Raw genomic sequence first — 23,367 nt, 5'->3', positions numbered from 1 at the left:
GTCCCCTCAAAATATTCCTGATAACATTAGAAGGTTGTGAAGTATTTATATTCATCACATGAATTCAGAACTGTTACCTGAACATTTAATAAAAAATTAAGTTCAATGGGGATTATAGGTCTCTGAAAATTACAGTTTAAAAATAAAAATAACAATGAGAGCGATCTGGCTTTTCAGAGGAATACTGGGTAACAGGGCTATAAAATTATATATTTAGCTCTAATAATAAATAAGACTTTGAGGGTATTTTTTAATTAAAATTATAAGGACACCAATTTTATCATCTATACTTAAACTGTGTACATATATGCTGGGATAATGTAGGAGTCAGTATATAGTTATATCTCAAATAAACTAAGTTGAACTACAGATACAATTTTAAAACCTAATTTGTATAGCTAAATTTTTTTGTTCCAAATTTAACCCTGAATGAACTGAATTTTCAAATCCCCACATATGACATCAAAAAATGGGAAAAAAAAGTTACAGCAGAGTAACAGTTCCATTTAGCAACTGAGAAAAATAAGCTGCACATTGAAAGACTGAATTTTTATCATCTTCCTAACTTACGTCTTCTTTTACACTATACAGAAGAGATGCCATAAATGGCATTTTCTGAAGCCTTGATACTAAATTCTTTAAAAAAAAATACACAGTATTCATACTGCATGCTTGAGCTGCAAAAAATAGAATTACAACATAATGTGACTTGTCAACATTTGACAAGCACCAGGGCTGGCATCAGGGAGGACCTTAGTCCCCTCAACTCCTGTGATGTGGAAGTACAGACCACACAGTTTTATTATCTACAAAAACATTCCCACCTTACATAGCTATTGCATAATCCAAGCATATTAAATCAGAAAAATATCGAATTTATGAAATTTTAATTTCTATCTAATAAGTTTATATATATCACCCCTTTTCTACTTCATCTATGAGATCCAAACAATTCTAACAATATACCTTATATATTTTAAATAATGTTCAATGACTTATAAAACTACTACAAGTTATTTTCTTCTCTGTGAGCTGGCTAACACAAATGCTGGTAAGCAGCTTTCCAGTAATCGTATAGAACATCTGTGCCATGTTTGTACAGATTAACTAGCTACTGCTGCCCTTCTGTTGCTGTAAATGAAGTTTCAAAATGAGCTCGCGAATATCCTCCCGCTTGGTCTTTATTACATGACGAGGAAACCATTTCTCCAAATGAATTGGAAGTTCAAAGTTAACAATAGGATCCTAAAGAGAGAAAAGAATGCAACCACTTTAGCGGTATGAGTCAAATTTGTTTGAATTTCATTTTTACAAGAAATGAGAAATTGCCAACTTTAATTAAACAGCTTTACTAACATATATTTACATACCATAAAACTGACCTAAAATATTCAATTGAATGGTTCTCAGTACAGTCAGAGAATTGTGCAACCATTACCACAATCAACTTTACATTTCATTAAATTATTAACTTTTGAACATAAAAAGTAAACCGTGTTCTGCTACAATGGTATTTAACTGAATAGTGGAAAACAGAATTAGTAAAACAGAGAATGATTCAGCACAATACTAGTCAGGTTGGTCTGAACACAAATTATTCCAACACGATAATATTTTGAAACTGTTATAAACAAAGAGAAATCCTTAGCAGTAAATGAATAACCTCAGATTTTAAAAAAGCACACAACAACCTGCAGAAGTGCCTTCTTTTAATGCAAGAAATAGCCAATTTAATGGCTTCAAGAATTGTTGTATTTTCCATCATGTTAAATTTAACCAGAAAGTTGTAAGTTACAACTGTGAAGACTTACCCCATGTTCAGAAAAATAAGTAACTGTTAAAGAAGGCTACCTCTAGATCATGTTTATAAATCTGCTGAAACTATTAGAAGCCAGACATAAGAAGGACTTATATCTTTAAGAAATTAAAGAGTCCCAGGGTATGACCCTGAAAAAAAGACTGACTGATTCTCGGATCAAATGTCAATGAGATTTAACTATGCAAGTATTTTTATTAGAATTAATGTCGTTTTTGTTAGGGTTTAGTTACCAGTCCCACAGGTTGGGAGTGGTCTAGCCAAAACCTGTATTTTTTCTGCCAAAGCTCAGTTATATTAGTGTAATTTGTAAAACACAAGGTTTAGTTTTTCAAGTTTTCCCCCAGAAATATTAAATGGTGCTACAACCTATATTAGAAGTATATTCTACTACTAAGGCTATATAATGTAGAATTATGTAACAAGCTCAAAATATGTTATATAATAAGGCACTTATAATATTCTAAAAATAAAACCACATTTCTTTGGAAAGAGTATTAGAAGTTCAGAATTATTGGGGCAACATAAAATATTCAATAATTTCCATAATGTGTACCACGTTACGCAATGTATTATCATTCCTCTCCAATTACATCAAAAGTTGTAACTACACCTTATAATTCTCATTCTTTGAAAATAGAAATATTTTCTAAGTATAAATACCCTACTCCTATACCCATCTTCATAAATAACAGATAATGATTAAAGTAATAAGCTCCCAGTTTAAAATGCATAGAGTGATTCCTTGCTATTTAAAATTTCTTCTTTAATATTGCTACAGTTTATTGTATTTATCTAGTTTATGGTTTTCTGAGCTACTTCAATACATGAGTCTAGTTCTGAAAACTTTTCTTCAAATTTTTGTCAGCTTTACTCTCTACGTGCCCCCCACCCCCATGTAATCCTTCTGGAACTCCAATTATATGTAAATTAGACTTTTTGTCTGTATCACACTTGCCTCTTACGCTCTTGTTCTCTTCTCTTTTTTTTTAATGATATATAATTTTATTAGTATTTTCTTTAGAGATAAGGAGTACAGCAGCCTGATACCCTTGGTGCTTTTTTTTTTTTTAAGTATATTTTATTGATTATATTGTTACAATAGTTCCAATTTTTTCCCCCTTTGCTCCCCTCTGTGCAGCACAGCCCCTCCCCCAGCAATCCCACTCCCCTTAATTCATGTTCATGGGTTCTGCATGTAAGTTCCCCAGTTTCACCCTTTCCTATATTAGTCTTTTTTTTAAAAAATTAATTTTTTTAAAATTATTGATTATGCTGTTACAGTTGTCCCAATTTCTTTCCCCCCTGCTCCCCTCCTCCCTCCAGTTGTCCGCCCCCTTAGTCCATGCCCTTGGTTGTGCATATAGTTCTTCTCAACATCTTTCTGTCTACTCCACTCCCTCCTACCATGCTTCTTAATTCCTGCATCATCTCCCTCCCTTTTCCCCTTCCCCCTTCCCACTAACCTCCCCACAATATGTTCCCTGTACCTATAATTCTTTTTCCCCTCTCATTGCCTACTTAGTTTGCCTTTGTTTCGATTCCCCAGCTTCTGCTGTTGGTTGTTGTGATAGTTTTCATTTGAATGTTCATAGTTTTGATCCTCCTTTTCCTAAACAAGTCCCTTTAACATCTTGTGTAACAGTGGTTTGGATCTAACAAACTCCTTCAGTTTTACTTTGTCCTGGAAGCACTTTCTCTGCCCTTCTATTCTGAATGACAGCTTCGCTGGATAGAGTTTTCATGGCTGTAGGTTTTTGACTTTCGTTACTTAGAATATTTCTTGCCAGTCCCTTCTTGCCTGTAAAGTCTCCTTTGAGAAGTCCGCTGATAGTCTAATTGGGACCCCTTTGTACATAATACTTCTCTTATCTCTTGCTGCTTTTAAGATTCTCTTTGTCTTTAATTTTTGACATTTTGATGATGATGTGTCTTGGTGTGGTCCTCCCTGGGTCCAGCCTATCTGGAACTCTCTGTGCTTCCTGGACCTGTAAGTTCATTTCCTTCCCCAAGTTAAGGAAGTTCTGCTTCATTATTTTTTCACATAATTTTTCAATTTCTAGTTCTTCTTCTTCACCCTCTGGCAATCTGATAATTTGAATGTTCAATCGCTTATAGCTGTCCCAGAGGTTTCTGAGCCTCTCATCATATTTCTCACTTCTCGTTTCCTCTTTCTGCACTGGTTGACTGTTTGTTCCCTCCCTATGTTCCGATCTGTTAATTTGACCCATGGCTTTCCCTTCCTCACCACTTGTCTTGTATGTATTTTTGTTCATTTCAGCAGGAATAGCCTTCATTCCTTCCCTGTCTTGATTCAGCCCCGTTATTAGGTCTGTAAGCTGTCTTACAACTATAGCTATTAACTGAGCCTTGGAAAGATTCCCTATTTGTTCATCAATCAAGGCTTTTATTTGTTTCTTCGTTAGCTGTGTGATTGGTCTTTCAATCATTAATTCTGCCATTCTGAACGTTTTGTTTATCTTTCCTTCTTGGGCGGGGCGCTATCAGACCTCCTATGCTGTATTGGGCGGAGCCCCGTGTGCTCGTCACAACCTGACGACCTTTCTCACCACACTGTGGCACTTTGCATGGGGGCAGGGGTCCAAGATGGATTCCTGCTGTTACTCTCCGCTGAGGAACAGGGCCGCCTCCCAATGGGGTCTGCCTTCCCGGGCGCTGGAATTGCGAGTCGAAGGATCTGGTCTACAGCCGGGGCAGGCCCCAGGCGCTTCTCTCCTCCCCCCAAACACAGGCGTCTGCTCACCAGGTCCTGCTGTTCGCCGCTGCGGCTGTCGCCTCCAGCACAGTTCAATCTTTCTCAGCCACAGATTCGCACCTCCTACCTGTCCGGATGAGCCCCACTTGTTTATGACTGCATACGCTGGACTTCCATGTAGCTTTATTTTCAGGAACTTCTTCTTATTTTTAGTTTTGCAGTAGTTGTAATCCTTCTTAGTTGCAGAGGGAGACAGAGCGTGTCAGTCTATGCCTCCATCTTGGCCGGAAGTCTCTCTTGTTCTTTTCTTTACATTCTCTTTTATCTCTGAGAAAACTGGATACTTTCTATTGCCTTTTCTTTTTTTAAGTTCACCAATTCTATCTTCTGCTGTATCCAGTCTGCTACTGAACTAATCAATAAATTCTTAATTTCATATATATCATTATACATTTGCAACACTAGAATGCTCACTTCATTTTTTTACTAGATTCCATCTCTTCATTTTGTTCATCTTTGACTATTTTCTCTAACATATAAATCAAATCATTTCTAAGTTCTTATCTGCTAACTCCAATATCTGAATTATCTGTGGTTCCATTTCTTTTCTTTTTCTTTCCTGATTATCTATAACATTTCCTGCCCTTTCCCTTGCCCAGTAGTTTGTGGTTATATATTGGTAACTGAGAATAAGAAACTTATTTGTATCTTTACATACCTTAAAGAAGCTTTCCACATATTGCAGTAAATATACTCCACAATCACTGCTATTATCTTGTTTAGGAACTTTAGGGCATAGGTCCACCATATTTGCTTTGTTGAATTCACGATGAGTTTTTCGTTTAACTTCCCACTCTACCTCTAAATACCTTAAATCATTAAAAAGTAGAGTGACTTGAAGAGAAATCTCTTTACTATTATTCAACATTTTCACAAAGTGAAAAACATTCATTTCTAGATGTGCTGGCTCAAGCCAAATGTTCAAAGACTGAACTTAAACAGTAGAAATTATGGCAGTCTTGGAAAGTCCCACTTTAAAGAAAATCATCTTAGTTTTCAACTAAAAGCTAGACCTTTTTCAACGACTCAACTTTTAAAACTCAAAAACACAAAGTAAACTAACAAATTATTTTTAAACTTTAGCTGCTAGTTTTTTTCCAGATCTTTAGAGTCAATTACAAAATTACACAAACACATATACATACACACACACAATAAGAATGTGAGTTTTTTCTTAAAATGTTACTTTTAATAATTACTAATATTTGCACTGCTACTTTGCAAAATTAACTTTTTTTCAATTATGAATACAAATTCTGAATTTACTTTTGAAATAATCCTTGAGAAATATTTATACTTGAATATTAACACATAATAGGGAATCTATAATATTGATTCGATTCATTGGCCTCATCTAAATATATAATAAAATATAATTCTTATATAGTCTTGTAATTCTTAAGGTAGCTTCAAAACTGAGATTTTTAGGTAACAGACTGAAGGGGTAAACTGTCATTACTTACTCTCGTAAATTCTGAACTGTGTTTTGTACAGAAGCAGCTTTCAAGGAGTCTAATATGAGAATGCATGGCCTGTAAAGAGCAAAAGAAGAAATCAGGATATATACATCTGTATATGAAGTGAAGTGAAATACCTGAAAATATTATTATAGTATGTACCTACCTTTTACATATTTTCTTTGGTATTGACATATTCATCTCAGTACCCTGAAATAACATGAATTTTTATGACTTTGCAATTAAAACTAGTTTGAATAAATTAATATTCAGCTACTCTGTAAAATGTTTCAAACAATTTTGATATTAAAATTCAAAACATGTTTTTTTCAACTAAAGTGAACTGATTTTATTTTTTTTAATTCCTTGATTTATTTTCTTACACTGGTGAAACAGTAGTTTATACAGTTTTATATCTGGCTCCAAGAAGTTATGAACCTTTAATATGCCCTAAAAAACAACCTGGAACTTGAATTACTTCTATTCAGAGTTTTCATCTTAAGCAAAGATAAACAAGTTCATTGAATCTATGCTTACATACATTTTCTGCCTCAATAAATAATGTCAGTGAAGACACTTCTTTCCTCTGAAGCACAAGAAGCAGAGTATTAATGTATATGAAAGGGAAGGGAAGGGATTGGTGTTTTGTTGATAACTTTGAGAAACAATAGGTCAAACTTAAACATTTCTTTTATGCAGAACTTCTCAGTATCTTTACTATTCTAATGTAACAGTAAAACTCTAAGACAGGAATAGCACACAGGGTTTACCCAACTTACCTGACCTTTGAATCTCTTTATCATAAACTCCATCTTAAAACAAGTATTTCAAGGAACCCAATGGGAAACCTGGCTTAGGAGCAAGAAGGATCTCCCCTACCCTGCCACAGTCACAGCAGGAAAGGAGACCACCTTCTTCTGCCCACTCTGTACCATAATAGTAAAGACACGGCCTAGGTCAGGGAGGTTGTTGCTACTTACACATACAAAAAAATTCATTAGATGGCTATTATCAATTAAGACACCATATCTGGACATGCATACTAGTTCAGAGGCCCTTATGTAGAAAAGTTAATGGTAACTATCTTAGTCTCAGGAGTCATATGGATTGACCATGAGTCTATTTTGAATAATTTTTATCAACAATTCACAATGAAAAATAGAATATAAAAAAAGTAGATATAAAATATGCTTGCTTAGCTTATTAATTACACTAAGTTCAAAAATTGCTGACATAAGAAAGAATAAAAGTAAATCTGACCCTTAGATATTAGAAAAGTAGTCAACTAAGATGATCAGATAAACTATTAACTAAATAAACAAACCTAGGGAGTTAAAGTAAACTAAACAGATATAAAAAGAATGATAATTTCTCATGTTCTCTTTTCTGCCTCAACAAAAATCCATTAAAGAATCATAAAGCAGAAGGGGTGAACAGGGTATGGGGAAGCAGTAGGGAAAAAAATGGGAAAACTGTAATAGAAAAACAAATAAAAATTTTTAGTGGGGGAAAAATAATGAAAGCAAAATAAATTAGTAAATGAGCCAGCAAACCCCTCCCCCAAAGAGAAAACCTCACATATAGGACAGTGAACAAAAGAAAATGTAAAGTACGGAAATGCAATTTCAGTGAATATTAGAAGGACAAGGATTTTCCTTCACACTGTATATTTTTCTCCCTACATGATCTCTCCAGAATTTGGCATTCTGAAGAAGTAAGCAATGATATAACGTTCTTTGCATAAAATAAGACCAGTTGTTAATAGAGGTTTTGTTGACCATGACTTTAACCGGAATGTCATGCCTAAAGGAGACAGGCTTGGGCTCTGGTTGTTACCAAAAAGCCCTGAGGAACTTTCGAAGGTAATAAAAGCCCACGAGAAAAAAGGCCTGGTACCTTGGTTGGTTGTGCGGTCCATGGCAATCTTTGCAGGGAAGGAACGAAAGGACCTTAAAGCACAATTGAAAACACGAAGGACTTGGAAAAGACAGGTGTTCACAGGCAAGGCTGAATGACAGGTATGTGGCTCAGCTTCTGTGCCCTGAAGGGCAGACTGAAGGTCACCCTAAAAGTTCCTTGTGTAAATTCCAGCAAAACAGACTTAAAGATCATATGTAATCATTTGCTGCTCTTGTTGTATTTATGCAAACAAACATGATAAATTAAAACTGGACTTAATGCAGTCCCTTTAATGACAAGGAGGGTAATCTTAAGGAGAAAAATCGCAATTCAAGGAAAATCACAATGCTCAGTAGTAGACTATAAAACTAGTGCAGCTGTCTTTAAAGTTTATTTTCATTTAAAGTTTGTTTCATTTGAAAGTTAAACTGGGTCTGTGACATCATCAAAGATGCTTAATTTACAGGCAAGAAGAATATCAAATGCCTTGCAAATTGATGTCTTCCCAATAAGACAGCCTTGCAGATCTAGACACTGGTTTGTGAGTTATGTTGCATAAATTAATGTGTGTGTTCTTTTTTCATAGGGCATAAGACTATGATCTCATTACCTGAGTGATTGTCCATATGTATAGGCCTCACTTAATCCTTTCTGCATCGCTGCCTCCTGAGATTCAATGGTTTGGTTGAACTAAGTGGCTGGGTTGGTGAAGTATGGGGTAGTCTGTGGGCTTCACTTTAAAACTGGTTTCTCTTTTCTACTTAATGGCTTGGACAGAAAGGGCCCAGAGATCTGATGGGGTAACCTAAAATATTCCCCTCAGCCCAAACTAAGTATAGTGGGCAAAAGGGCTTTGGACAGGCGTGATGTGACTTGCACATCTTCCTCCAAAGAGCCTTTTTTCTTCCCCTAATATGGGACACTGAAAAAGTAATTGTTGCCTTTTGTCATCTAGTGGTTATGGATTGAATGATGCCTTTTAATTGTTTTGCCAAATCGGTTGCCCCCAGAATACAACAAGAATGCCAGCCTGTTAAACCAAGCATGTCATGGTCCGAGGACAGCCAACTGACCTGGAGTCTGCACGATCCTTCCCCATGTGGGAAGGCCACCCTCCCCTCCACACCCCCCACTCTTATTAGGGATTTCTGAACCCAGGGGTAGGTAGGACAACGACCATGTCCAGCTTGAGGCAGCTAGAGGAGCACGAGGTCTTTGACCATTGTCCTTTATAAGATTATAAAGGGTCTTAAGTCTGAGAGGGAGGGATTGTTATTTTTTATTGTTATAAAAAAATTAATTGATTTTAAAAAAGGAATACAGGAAAGGGTGAAGCCAAAGAACTTGTATGCATGACCCATGGACAGGAACTAAAGGGGGTGGGATTGCTGGAGAAAGGAGGGTACTGGGCAGAGGGGAGCAAAGGGGGAAAAAATTGGAACTACTGTAACAACATAATCAATAAAATATACAAAAAATAAAATCATAAAGTAGCAAAATTTAATTATGAGCCACCATAGTCCATCAAAGCACACCTAGCAATGCTGTATTTTACAGATTCATGAGTTTTCCTTCCTTCACATCTATAAAGAACACACTTACTTGAGAATCCACCGTACCCAAGGACAGTGCTGAAGTAGTATGTAGATCATTATCTAGTTAGAAATAACAAAGCAGTTATGAGTCTCTATGTCTAAAGTATTTATATAAGCTTAAATTCTAATTTGTATGCACGTAATATTTAAAGAGAAAAAAAATACCAGCAAACTACTTAGTTTTTTTTCATGGTTAATGATATCAACAAAATTCAATCAACAGATAAAACTAACAATGGTTAGCTATTATCAGATAACAAATAAACCCCATAGCCAAAACCTAAAATACCAGTTAGCTGGACCAGTTTCCTATAAAAAGACAATCTTCAAAGACGGATCTTTAATCAAAATGTCTGCTGTTTTAATGTGAAGAGCGTTAATTTGCCTAGTAACAGTTCATTTAACCCGTGGTCATAGAGTATTGCATAAGTACAGTTTTGAAGAAGAGAATCATTAGAGAAAATTGGAAATAATCATTTGCTTTATCAAAAACCCTGTCCCCAGGTTTTGGTCAGTATTAATGATAATGGCTATTATTAATTCTGCTTGCCACTCAGGCTACAGCTATAAAACACATAATTTTTTTATTTTTCCTCTTCAAAGAAAGTAGGCTTATATGCTTGCTGAACTAACATTAGTGTTGTAACATAAGAGAAACCATGGAAGAATTATAAGAGACCCAATATTACCTAGCCAAATTACTAGTGTCAACAAGAATTGTGTTACTTTATATTAAGAAAAATGGGGAATTTCAAGCTATGCCTGAAGATTTCAAGCTATGGCATGGATTCTTAGTCATGTCAGCAAGATTATTCAAAAAAAAGTGCTGTGATGAAACTTGATATAACAATATAACTTAAGAATTACATTTTGTCTATATATGAGTCTGGGCATCTATCATGAAAATTTCTCATTTATTCTTCTAATAAGTTTAATGATAATAAATAACTATGCTATCTTTTAACATCCTATAATCACTTCACTGTTTTTGTCATTATTAAAAACACCATTTATATTAAGCTTATCACCTATTGTTTTCTTGTCTTGTTGGGACTGCTGAGCCTGAGATTGCTGGGATATGGTTTGTGGAAAATCTTCATATACAGGTTCTTCTAACCATGGAAAACAAATGACTGCAAGATACCAGTGAGACCTGTTGAAGAAGAAATACAATCTTAATAACACAAAATCAAAACAATGCAGAATACTTCTAGAGCTACAGCTAAGAAAATGGGTATGACAAACTATGTATCAACTTTGAAGAAGTCAATTGTAATATGTGATGTAATATAGAGCACACATTCCAAAACTAATTAAGTAAAGAAGTAAGACTGCTTAGGATAAAATCTGAGTTATTCAAACTTAATTACTTTCGCACAGTTAGCGTTTTCTGTTAAAACTCTGCTTTAATAGACTGATAGCATCACCGTTTTTCTATTAGTGCTTAAAGAGCTTATTCTCTTAAATATTTGAAGATTCACCCTAAAAAATTTTCAGTCTTTTATTTATAAAATCATTTCGAGTCCAAAAAATAAAATTCAATGTCTCAGTCATTAGTCTCGTGGTCATTTGTCATTTTACTTATTTTTTTAACTATTTTTACAGTATAACCACTATCAAAACCAAAACCCAAAATAAATAACTCATTGTTTTAGTTCTTTAGAAGAAGATTTAAAATAATACCTGGGATTTATGTACCCACACTTCTTACTGATAATTAATTTAAATATGCACCCTCTCAAATTTTATTTTGAAATAATCTAAAATACTCACGACTCATTCACAGGTACAAAGATGTAATCTTTATTAAAAATGTTTATGTTGCGAGTCCATGTTCTCACCCTTTTATGTCTTCTTTGTGCCAGTCTGGGAATATGAAAGATAAATATAGTTGATGTATAAAAAATTAAAAATTTAAGATAAGGATTTCAAGAGTCATTTTTATAAGTGAAAATTGCTAGGTTTGGTTTATTTAATCATTCTTTTCAAAATATATAATATATAACACACTAGAATATTATCTCCTTTTATTAATTCCTAGGTATACTTAAATCTGATCAATATTTATAAATAATGTAGTAGAAAATTTATTAAGTATTTTGTAATTACAAAAGTGGCACAGCTGAATGTAAACAACTATACCTATTTATTCTGTTTAGTTCCATATGGGCACGACATAAATTATTGTTATTAGGCCTTAATAGAATTGTCTACATGTTATATCTGTGAAGAAGGAGGTGGTTTAAAACATAATACAAGAGGAGGAAGGAGACAAATATTCTTAGATTTTTAAAATGAAATTCATCTCCCTTCATATTATATATAAAGAAACTATAGGACAATGAGTTAAGCATAGCCACCATTTATCCATCTTTCATTTTATTTCTTCAACAAATATTTTTTAGGTTCCTAGGAAGAGATTATGGAAATCACCCACACTACCATAAAGGAATTTATTTTAAGATGAAGGCAGAAAAAAAACCCCACAACAAATAACTAAAATATAAGGGTCATAAGGAACTGTTACAGCATCTAGGAAAGCCACCTATAAAAGGATTGGGACACACACAGAAAAATAATAATTTCTTTACTTTATATCATCACAAAAGTTAAGGAAGGAAGATATCAAACCAAGTTTGGGGGTCAAAAAATAATTTTAGGGAGAGCATGGTATTTAACAGTGGCATGAAGGAGATGGTATGTGACTTCTAGATTAGGAATCAGTCTCTTGAAGGACCTCTTTTTATCCAGGGAATTAAATAAATCATTAAGGTCTTACAGATTTATCTATCAAATGATACAGGAAACAGACATCTTTGCCAGATCCCTATACATGTGACTAACTATCACAGGGCTCGACATGAGGAGTAAGATGGGATCCAGAATGGGCTAAAAGATGTGGAAAACTAACTTCATAAAATAATGAGTCACATTTACTGAATTTTCTTATTTCAGAATGACCCAACTATTACAAGATTATAAATAATTGCTTTCCACTAGTATACAGTCTATTGATTTTCCATTTGCAAATCACAAGGATAGAAATCTAGTTTTCTATTCTGTTATGTTGGTGTTTGGTAGATTTCCTGATTATGCTAACTTGATTTGACTGGGAATATATTACAGATAGGATGGGGCAAGGAGGATAGGAGAGAACATGGGAGCCACAACTTAATCTTATTATCAGTTCCTGTGCAGGAAAGTCTCAATTAATGTCTTCCAGTTCTCTCTCCATTCAACAATACACATTATTATTTATCTTTTACTTTGAGTTCCTAGTATGTTTCAAGCACTGAGCAAAAAGGCACTAGGGATAGAGTACAAAATAAGACAGATGAAGACCCTGACCGCATGGAGCTTATACTTTAGGAGGAGAAACTAACCAGAATTATTACCCAAGGCAGAAGGTAAGGAAGAAATAACCTAGCTTCTTCCTTCCTTACTTTCCAACTTTCAGTGTCCCCCAAAGGACATGTAATTAAAATCGCATCCTGCAAGAGCTAGCCTCCCTGTGACAGGGAGCAGTACCATGGGAGGATGAAAAATGTCTCACAGAGCAGAGACCCTGACCTACGCAAGTGGTAATATTGCTCACTGTAGGGAATGCTATATCAAGTTATTTCATTAAGAACATGAAAATGGTATATTTGCCTCTCAAAACTAAAGTACATTGGAAGATTGACTTACGAAAGATTTGGATTATCTTCTGTTAGGTTACTTTCCTTTCTCGTCAAGCATTTATAGAAAAAGCTACTAAAAATGTGACTTCGTTCAACAAGTTCATTTGATGCCTTCTCCAAAATAAGATACCTGGTAAAGTAGCAACACCACAAAAATAAGTTATTTTTAGATTTTACTGGGTCTTCCCCCAATTATCTTATGTGTTCTGGAAATATTCTTTTATATCCAATTATATTCAAAGCAAACTTGCAATTTGTTCAGATTTCAGTTATTTTTCTTCTTTAATTACCTCACCTAAATCAAGGCTGTTTAAAGCAGAAGTTGCTCACTTATTCATTTATTTACTTAACAAATATTTATCAAATTCCTAACATATGCCAATCATCATATTTACACTACAGACACAAGAGGAGAAAAAAAGTACCTCTCCCCATAGAGTTTACAGTCCAGAGGAATGAGGGTAGAAGAAAATATTAACCAAATAATCACACAATCAAATAATAAAACTGAAAATCTTAAATAAATTTAGAAAAATTTTAATAATTCTGAGACATGACTACTCTCCAAATTCTTAACCCACTTCTACAAATCCTTCAACATAAGATCATAATTCAATCATTTAATAATTAAACCCTTCATGATTAGAGAACTCTGCTATTCTTAATGTTTATTCAGGTTCAATAATAACCTTGTAATTGCTTTTTCTAAAAGCATAAAAGACAGAGACAACTTGAAGTTTTTTTATAATGTGCTTATAGGGAAAATATACTACATAGAAGGAGACACAAGAATGCTTGATCTGAATGATGATTACATGGGGGCATGCATATGTGAACATTCATTAGCTGTATACTTTACTACTTGAAAGTTATTCATCAATTTAAAAAATAAATAGAAAGTTGTTTTAAAAAATATGTCGAATTCCCTCTGAAAATAAGGGACAAAGAAATAGGCAGTTCCATGAAAAGAAAGTACAGAAAAATACAATTAGAACTGAATTAGAAATAAAATTCTATTAGTTAATTCCAATAACACATTAAAATTAACACCAAAAAATGATCCAATTCATCTCACAAAATATAAATACGATACTATTATAGGGATACAAGAAACTACTAAAACTGACAATGAATTCAGTGAAGTAGCAGGATACAAAAATTCCAGAAATCAGTTGAATTTTATATGCCAATAACAAACTACCAGAAAGGGAAATTAAGAAAACAATGCTACTCAATTGCTTCAAAAAAAGAATAAAATACCTAAGAATAAATCTACCCAAGGGTGTAAAAGAACTGTACTCGGAAAATTATAAGATACTGAGGAAAGAAATTGAAGATATTGGGTTGGCCAAAATGATTGTTTGGTTTTAGAGTAAAAATAAAATTTTTACTTCTCACCAATTTTTAATTTTCACCAATAACTTTATTGAACAACATATTCATTCACCATTTTGCCCCACTACCTTCTGCCATTTTTCAGGCAACTTCACAATTCCATCTTCCCAACACTTTTTACTTTTTGAGCAAAGAACTGTTTCAGGTGCCTTTTGTAATCTCCCAGGGAAATGAATTTTTTTTTTCCATTAAGAGAATTTTTTTAAGACCGAAACAAACAGAAATCCAAAGGTGCAACATCTGGTGAATACGGCAGATGAATCAGAACTTTCTGGCCAACCTGTTAACAGTTTTTGCCTGGTCATCAAAAAAACATGTGATCTTGAGCCCCGGCTGCTGTGGCTCAGTGGATTGAGTGTCGGCCTGAGAGCCAAGTGTCGCTGGTTTGATTCCCAGTTAGGGCACATAACTCGGTTGCATGTCAGGTCCCCAGTTGGGGTAGCGAGTGAGAGGCAACCACACAGTGATGCTTCTCTCCCCCTCTTTCTCCTTTCCTCTCTAAAAAATAAATAAACAAAACAACAAACAAATAAATAAATAAATAAATTTTAAAAAATAAATGTGGTCTTGCAGTATCCTGATGGAAGATTATGCACCGTCTATTGACTAATTCTGGATGCTTATTGTCGAGTGCTGTCAATTGGCCTAAGTGGGAGCAGTACTTGTTGGAATTAATCATTTGGTTTTCCAGAAGGAGCTCATAATAGAGGACTCCCTTTCAATCCCACCATATACACATCACCCTCTTTGGATGAAGACCGGCCTTTGATGTGGTTGGTGGTGGTTCATTTCACTTGCCCCATGACCTTTTCCATTCCACATTATTGTAAACTATCCACTTTTCATCACCCATCAAAATTTGTTTTAAAAACAGAACATTTTTGTTATGTTTAAATAGTCACATGCAGAAATATGGTCAAGAGGGTTTTTTTCGCTTAACTTATGTGGAACCCAAATATTAAAGTGATAAACACAATGAAGCTAGTGCAAATGATTTTCAACACTTGATTTGGATATTTTAAGTATGTCAGCTATCTCCCTCATGGTATAACATTGATTGTTCTCAATTAATGTCTTGATTTGATCACTATCAACCTTCAACTGGTCTACATGGGAAGCAATGTCTAGTGAGAAATCTCCAGCCCAAAACTTCACAAACCACTTTAGCCATGTTCAATTAGTCACAGCACCTCTCCATGGACTGCACAAATCTTTTTTGTGTTTCAATGCATTTTTACCTTTCTTGAAATAATAAAACATAATACAATATGCAACAAAAATGTTGCATATTTTCTTCCATCTTCAATATTAAAATGGCTACACAAAAATTCACCTACTTTGATGTTTTTTTTAATGCACATTGATAGGACAGTTGTCACAATACAATCTAACAAAATTGTTTTGAATGCAATTAAAGACAACTAAGAGCTACTAGAGCCATTGTAGAGAAAAACCAAAAGAAGCTTTTGGCCAATCCAATACAAGTAAATGGAACCATATAACATGTTCATGTATAGGAAGAATTAACATCATTAAAATGTTCATACTACCAAAACAACCTATAGATTCAATGCAATTCCTATCAAGATGTCAAAGACATATTTCACAGAAACAGAAAAAATATTTCAAAAATTTATATGGAACCACAGAATGTCCCACATAGCAACAGCAATCCTGAGAAAGGAGAACAAAGCTGGAGCAATCACGCTACCTAATTACAAACTGTGTTAAAAAGCCATAGTAATCAAAACATCATGGTACTGGCATGAAACAGATACACAGAGCAATGGAACAGAACAGAGAGCCCAGAAATAAACCCACATGTTTATAGTCAATTAATATTCAACAGAGGAAGTAAGCACATACAACAGCACATTTATTCAATAAATGGTGTTGGGAAAATTGGACAGATACATGCAGGAAAATGAAACTAGATCACCTTCTTATGCCACACACAAGAATAAATTCAAAATGGAATAAAGAAATGTTAGACCTGAAGCCATTAAAATTCTTAAGGAAAACATAGGCAGTAAAATTTCAGACATTACTCATAGCAATATTTCATCAGATATATCCCCTCAGACAAGAGAAACAAAAGAAAAAATTAACAAATGGGACTATATCAAACTAAAAAGATTTTGCACAGCATGGAAAACCATCAGCAAAATAAAAAGACAACCCACTGAATTGGAGAACATATTCTCCAATAATCTGATAAGGGGTTAATATCCAAAATTTATAAAGAACTTATAAAACTCAACACCAAAAAAGCAAACAATCCAATTAAAAAATGGACAAAGGACCTGAATAGACATTTCTCCAAAGAGGTCATACAGCTGGCCAATAGACATAAGGAAAAGATGCTCAACATCACTAATCATCAGAGAAATACAAATTAAAACCACAATGAGATATCACCTCACATTGGTCAGAATGACTACCATCAATAAAGCAACAAACTACAAGTACTCACAAGGATGTGGAGAAAGGGGAACCCTTCTGCACTGTTGGTGGGAATGCAGATTAGTGCAGCCACTGTGGAAAGCAGTATGGAGATATCTCAAAAAATTAAAAATGGATCTGCCTTTTGACACAGCGATCCCACTTCGGGAATATATCCAAAGGAACCCAAAACACTAATTCCAAAAGAACATAAGCACACCTATGTTCATTGTAGCTTTATTTACAATCATCAAGCTTTGGAAACAGCCCAAGCGTCCATCAGTAGATGAATGGATAAAATAACTATGGGACATTTACATAACAGATTACTACTTGGCCATAAACAAGAAAATATTACCCTTTGTGACAGCATGGATGGACCTGGAGAACATCATGCTAACTGTAATAAGCCAGTCAGAGAAAGACAAATACCATATGATTTCACTCACACGTGGAAAAACTGAACTAGCAAGCAAAATAGAGACAGACGCATATATAAGAGAGCAGGCAGACAGCTCTAGGGAGAGGGGTTGGGGGTGGAGGGATCAAACAGAAAGGAAAAAGGAGTCATGGACATGGGCAACAGTGATTGTGGGGGGAGGAGAGTTTAAGGGAGATAAATCGTAATGGAAAACATACAATTAAAAAATCACCAGTAAAGATGTTCAGATGCAAAAGCAATCAGGGAAAAGCAAAATGTAACAATGTGATACTACTTTTTGGCTCATCAGGTTGGTAGACAGTAAAAAAAAAAAAAATATCCAGTATTAATGAGAATGCAAACTGATAAAGCCTTTTAAAGTACATTTGGCAGTCTAGTCTCCAAAAATTAACAACATGCATGTTCTTTAACCAGGAATTCAACTCCTAAGAAAGTATTCATCAGAAAGATACATGTGAACAGAGATATATGTTTGAGATGTTAATTGAATCATTGCTTGCAATAGCGATAAAACTGGAAACACCTTAATGTTCATTAACAATGATTGGTTAAATGGATTTTATACCATGAAACACTATGCAGCAATAAAAGGGAAGCAAATTTTTATGTATTAGTATTTTATGATGTCTATGATATATTATTTGTGAAAAAAACCCAGTTACTAAACTACAAAAAAACATTTAAACTGTTCAAAAAAATTTTTTTAAAGATTCTACACCCCTATTTTTTTTAAAAGGTACAATACATAACTACAGAGTTGCTTCTTTTCAGTTAGTTCCCAAAGTGATTTGTAATTACGTAAGTACTTCCTTCACAGAATAATAGTCAAAGAAGAATAAATCAAAAATAAACAAAAACTAAAACAAACAAAAAACAGTAGCTCTTCTGAAGTATGCAGTTACCTATCGGAAGTAAAGGAACTAAACTCAATTAGTCAACTCTAGAAAACTTTAGTAGGCAAAAATTTTTCAAATCTGACATCTTGGCAGGTTTTTATCTATAGTTAAATACTTCAGATATAAAAAGATTTACTTTGAGATTTTCATCAAAACCTGTAAAACGAATAAGATTATTTAGCATTGCACTTACTTAAGGTAGAAATCAATAATTACATCATTAAGAAACTCCCCTTCTTCTAAACACTCCAGATCTTCACTGGTTACTCCTAAGCCCCCCTTAGTAGGTGGTGGAGGATATACAATCAACCTTAAAAAGTAAAAATAAAGTTAAAGTATATGATACTGAAAATTCTAGGATCCAAAAGGTTTGTTATACGGTACAATAACAGGGAAGTAATATTCAATAACTAAAATATATAGGATAAAAAATATTTGACAGGATACAAGCAATTATATTTTCCCTCCTTTTATTTTCACAACTTATTTATAATACTCTCATTGAGTATATTTCCAATCCTTCTCATGTGGGCTCGTCAATATCTGTGAAATCAACAGGTTATAGTTTCAATACCACTGAAGATGTCTTTATTCTGCATAATTTTTAACTTTAAACAAACATGTAATAAACAATAAATTGTCCTATGCTCTACTTTCAAACTCTAAGTGAATCCTTATTCAGATTCCTAGTTTCTTTCCATTCAGAAAAGCCAGCAGTCAAAAACTATGCTCTACTGGTGGCTAGTCTAAACCAGCAACTGGATAATAAATAATATGGGAGATTTAGGAGGCAAGTTTCTCATAATAAAGTGTTTACAGTGTAAAAGTTAAGAGAACACAGGGAAATGAACAATTAGAGCACAACAACCAAAAAGAAGTAGAAACAGATGACAACTAATTAGGCCTCTTTCTTCTGGCACCCTCTTTTAAGTTCAGAAATAAGACCAGTTGTGCATTCCTGGCTATAATCTTGGAATAGACAGGGTGATACTCATTACACAAATGTAGTCAATAAGAAAGGTATACAGGGTAATATGTACTTCTTGAATCAGCAAGATTCAAGAAGATAAAAGCCAACTATAATTGACTTAATCTTGATAACCATGGTATGTAAATCAAAAAATAATATGTGAAAATTTTAAATGCTAACATTATAGTTTCTATTTTATTGGCTATTTTCCTACACCACGCTTCCATGTGTCCTTCAAATGAACAGATTCCCAATTCTGCCTTTCCACCATGAGAAGATATAGAAAAGATAAAACATAAACAAAGAAGCAATTTCTCAAAGGGAAGTTCTGATAAACTCCAAAGTACCTTAAATTGAGACACACACTAGTAAACAATTTCATTTTCCCTATTATATATTGATATAAAATATATAACGTTAAAAATCATACATTGCTATTCAAATATTTTCAATAAATTCTTTAATCTTACCAAATTTGACAGTTCGGCTGCCATTTCTGTCTTAATATAAAACTAAATAAAATGGCACCATCTGTTTTCTTAATAACACTTTTTTTTACTTTCTCATAAATTAAAAAAAACATTTCTATTATTAGCTGTTAGCATGAAAGTAAAACTCAAAATATTTAAAAAGGAAAACTACTTAAAATCAGCAATATGAATGAAAATTACTAGTGTGCCCACCTATTACAAACAGAACATGACACAGTACATACTTCTGAACAGGTCCAGTGTGCCTGACTTCTCGCCATTCTTCATCCGGGTTAGATGTAATAGAAAGTGAATAGCAACCACTACTTTGCTTCTGCAGGAAGGTGTAATTAGGTTTGGCTGTATCTATATTTGAGGGCTGACAGGAAATGGAGGAAAAAAAGTCCCCTTATAAATACATAAATACATATTAACTCAAAAGGACAGCCTAAACCTAGACTTGTAAGACAAAATGTGACTAAAAGAAATTCAAATCAATGAGTCATAGCTATACTTTTAGAATTGCTGCAAAAATACAAACATCGAAACAATATTTTTGATAAAGATATTGTACATACAATGGTCAAAGTTTCACTTAAAGTATTACAGATCTGGGCTTTATAATTAAAAGAGAATCTGAAAACTGCAGCTCAGAATGACCAAAAGAGGTGATAAAATAATAGAAAAAAAAATTAAAAAAGAACCTGAGTTTATAATAATATAGACATTCTATAACTAAATGGTAAACTAGAATATAAATGTGCATATACACTATCGTTACCATGCAAAATTTTTACAACATATATATAAAAATATATAGTGGTAGTCTCATGCCTTGTCTTTCTAATGTGGCTTCCTATAAGCCTTTTAAATAACAGATTAGCCCCAGACCCAACTGTCGCATGTGTAAGCATGTATGTGCACATGCATGCACAACAGCAAACTTAAACGTTTTTCTTTCTAGAGGTATTTGGGAGAGATACACAGGCTGCATGTATATATTCAAACTGTTATTAAAATTCTTTGAAAAAGCACATTTAAACATACTATTGTTTCAAGATAGTTTTACTTATAGAAGAGTTGCAAAAAAACAAACAAGGATCTACCAAATTCCATTAATATTAACATCTTATATAACCATAGTACAATTATCAAAACTAAGAAATTAATCTTAGTATAGTATTATAAATTAAACTACAGACTTTATTCTGATTTCACTAGGTTTCCCACTAATATCTTTTTTCTGTTTCAGGACCCTACTACAATGCTTCAGTCTTTCCCTGTCTTTCATAACTTTGATATTTTTACAGAGTACCAGTTAATTATTTTGTAACTGGGTTTTTCTGATTTTTCTCATGGTTAGATTGAGGTTACACAGCATTGGGAAGAAAACCAGAGAAGTAATGCGCCCTTCTCAGGGCATGATGTGACAGGTATATTATGTCAAAATGCCTTATTACTGGGATCACTTAGGTTAAGGTGATGTCTGTCAGGATTCTCCATTGCTACTTTTTGTAATTGATAAATGTATTGGCGAAGAGATTTTGAGATTATGCACATATCCTGTTTCTCCTTCAGTTTTCACCCATTAAATTTAGCATCTCTTGAACCTTGCCTGCAACTATCATAACTATGGTTTAACTATTATATTTCTCTTATTCTTTTTTTTCTTTTTTTTTTTTTTAATGCTTCAGGCACTTTAATTTGTTAATGTGAGCAAATAGCTTTGGGGGCCGGGGGATGCTTCCAAACAATCTTTTGGTTAATTGTTGTTACCACAGATACAAAAATAAAATCTGAGTAACTTTTCTCAAATGATTGATGTCAGTATGGCAAAGCTGACTGGGAACATACTACACACTGTTCAGCTGCAGTGTGGCAATCAGACATATTTACATAAATGTCCCCATGGCTGTTCTTGTGCCCTTAACTGCTGCCTTCACAAACCAAAAAGTATGCACGGAGTAGGATTCATAGCGTAACACTTCAAATGGGTAGAACAGGACAAGGGGTGAAGGAAGATAGAAACAAATAACTAAATAGACAACAAACAAAAGTATCTGGGATATGTGTATTCTCACTGAAATAAATAGGGGCACCCATTAAATTTAGCATCTCTTGAACCTTGCCTGCAACCATCATAACTACGGTTTAACTATTGTATTTCTTTTATTCCTTTTATATTTAATTGGAACACTTTTCTAAAAAAGAACTTTCTTTATCCATCATTTATTATTTATATATTCATTTATTAATTCATTTATTTATACCAACATAGATTTTGGGGTATTCATTTTAATCTTTGCTAATAATCACTCAGGATCATTATTGATTTTGCTGATCAAACTCTTCTAGCCTTGGCATTGGAAGTTCTTTTAGGTTGGCTATTGTGCCTTTTTGACAAACCAGCATTTCTAAATCAGCCTAATTTCAATGAAAGAATGCTTACCAAACTTCTTCCCTCCCCCTTACCAATTATATTAATCATATGCTAACCTGAGATATTGATTTCATCTTCACTTCTTCATCAGTAGCAGCAGGGGAAGAACAAGTTGAAGTGCAGTAATAATGAATAAAAGAACTTTCTTTTGAAGAGAGGTTCTGAAATAAAGGAAGTGCCTGAACCCAAGACAATGGATAACAAAGTTCTAATTCTCCAGTGGCTGTACTTATTTCTGTCATAATATCTTTCAATTTCAGTTCTTCTCTTTGTGAAATAGGATTTTGTAGTTCAAGGAAAATGAATTCACTGGATTTTGCTATTAAAAAAAAAACAATTTTTATCAATAGTCTTATAATAGTACTATAATTAAAGTAAACTGATTATTAATAACAGTAAGGTTGGTATTTAACTACTAGAAAAGTAATAACCCAAGCAAATTAAATTACAAAACAGGCCATTAGTAACCTAGAACCAAAAGTCATAATTTTTAGACTCCTACTGCATTAGAATGGAAACTCCACAATGATACTGACTTCTGTATTTCTAGGACCTGGCATTTAGAATCTAATACTAATGTTTGTTACTAAATGTATGAATAAATGAATGATAACTAAGCAATGAATTATTTTTCTTTACTCTCCTCCATATATCAAATCTATTAATTAAAAAAAGATTCCAGCCCTGGCTGCTGGACACCAGCCTGCGAACCAAAAGGTTGCTGGTTTGATTCACAGTCAGGACACATGCCTGGGTAGTGAGCCAGATCCCCAGTTGGGGGCAAGGAAGAGGCAACCTATTGATGTTTCTCTCACACATCAATGTTTCTCTCCCTCTCATTTTCCCTCCCTTCCCCTCTGTCTAGAAATAAATAAATGAAACTTTTAAAATATATATATATTCCTAAAAAACACTTACTTCAATATTATTTTATTTAATCAATCTTTTCAACGATGGTCCCAAATGACATTCTCTTCCCTCATAATGATTAGAAATGGCTCATTATATATCTCCAATTTCTCTCTATGTAATCATGAATTTCCCCAATTAATTTGTAAGTAATTAGGATAGCAAAATAACTAATTTTAA

General features: G+C 33.7%; 1 protein-coding gene across 1 annotated transcript in view; it reads right to left on the bottom strand.

Moving 5' to 3' along the window:
• Positions 1–23,367, bottom strand: part of SENP7 (SUMO specific peptidase 7) — a 141,693-nt gene continuing 118,326 nt past the window's right edge. The window contains exons 14-24 of the mRNA XM_090276070.1: positions 22,335–22,597; positions 20,084–20,217; positions 18,592–18,708; positions 13,231–13,353; positions 11,317–11,409; positions 10,572–10,696; positions 9,551–9,603; positions 6,216–6,259; positions 6,056–6,124; positions 5,251–5,401; positions 1–1,245 (exon numbers count right to left, since the gene is read on the bottom strand). Coding sequence (XP_090132196.1) covers positions 1,108–1,245; positions 5,251–5,401; positions 6,056–6,124; positions 6,216–6,259; positions 9,551–9,603; positions 10,572–10,696; positions 11,317–11,409; positions 13,231–13,353; positions 18,592–18,708; positions 20,084–20,217; positions 22,335–22,597 — 1,310 coding nt within the window. The 3' untranslated portion in view covers positions 1–1,107. The remainder of the gene's footprint in view (positions 1,246–5,250; positions 5,402–6,055; positions 6,125–6,215; positions 6,260–9,550; positions 9,604–10,571; positions 10,697–11,316; positions 11,410–13,230; positions 13,354–18,591; positions 18,709–20,083; positions 20,218–22,334; positions 22,598–23,367) is intronic.

This window comes from Furipterus horrens, unplaced genomic scaffold, assembly GCF_987537825.1.
Source record: "Furipterus horrens unplaced genomic scaffold, mFurHor1.1.pri manual_scaffold_1, whole genome shotgun sequence".
Classification (NCBI taxonomy): domain Eukaryota; kingdom Metazoa; phylum Chordata; class Mammalia; order Chiroptera; family Furipteridae; genus Furipterus; species Furipterus horrens.
The sequence above is the reverse complement of the archived record's forward strand: the minus strand, read 5'-3'. Positions and strand labels throughout refer to the sequence as shown.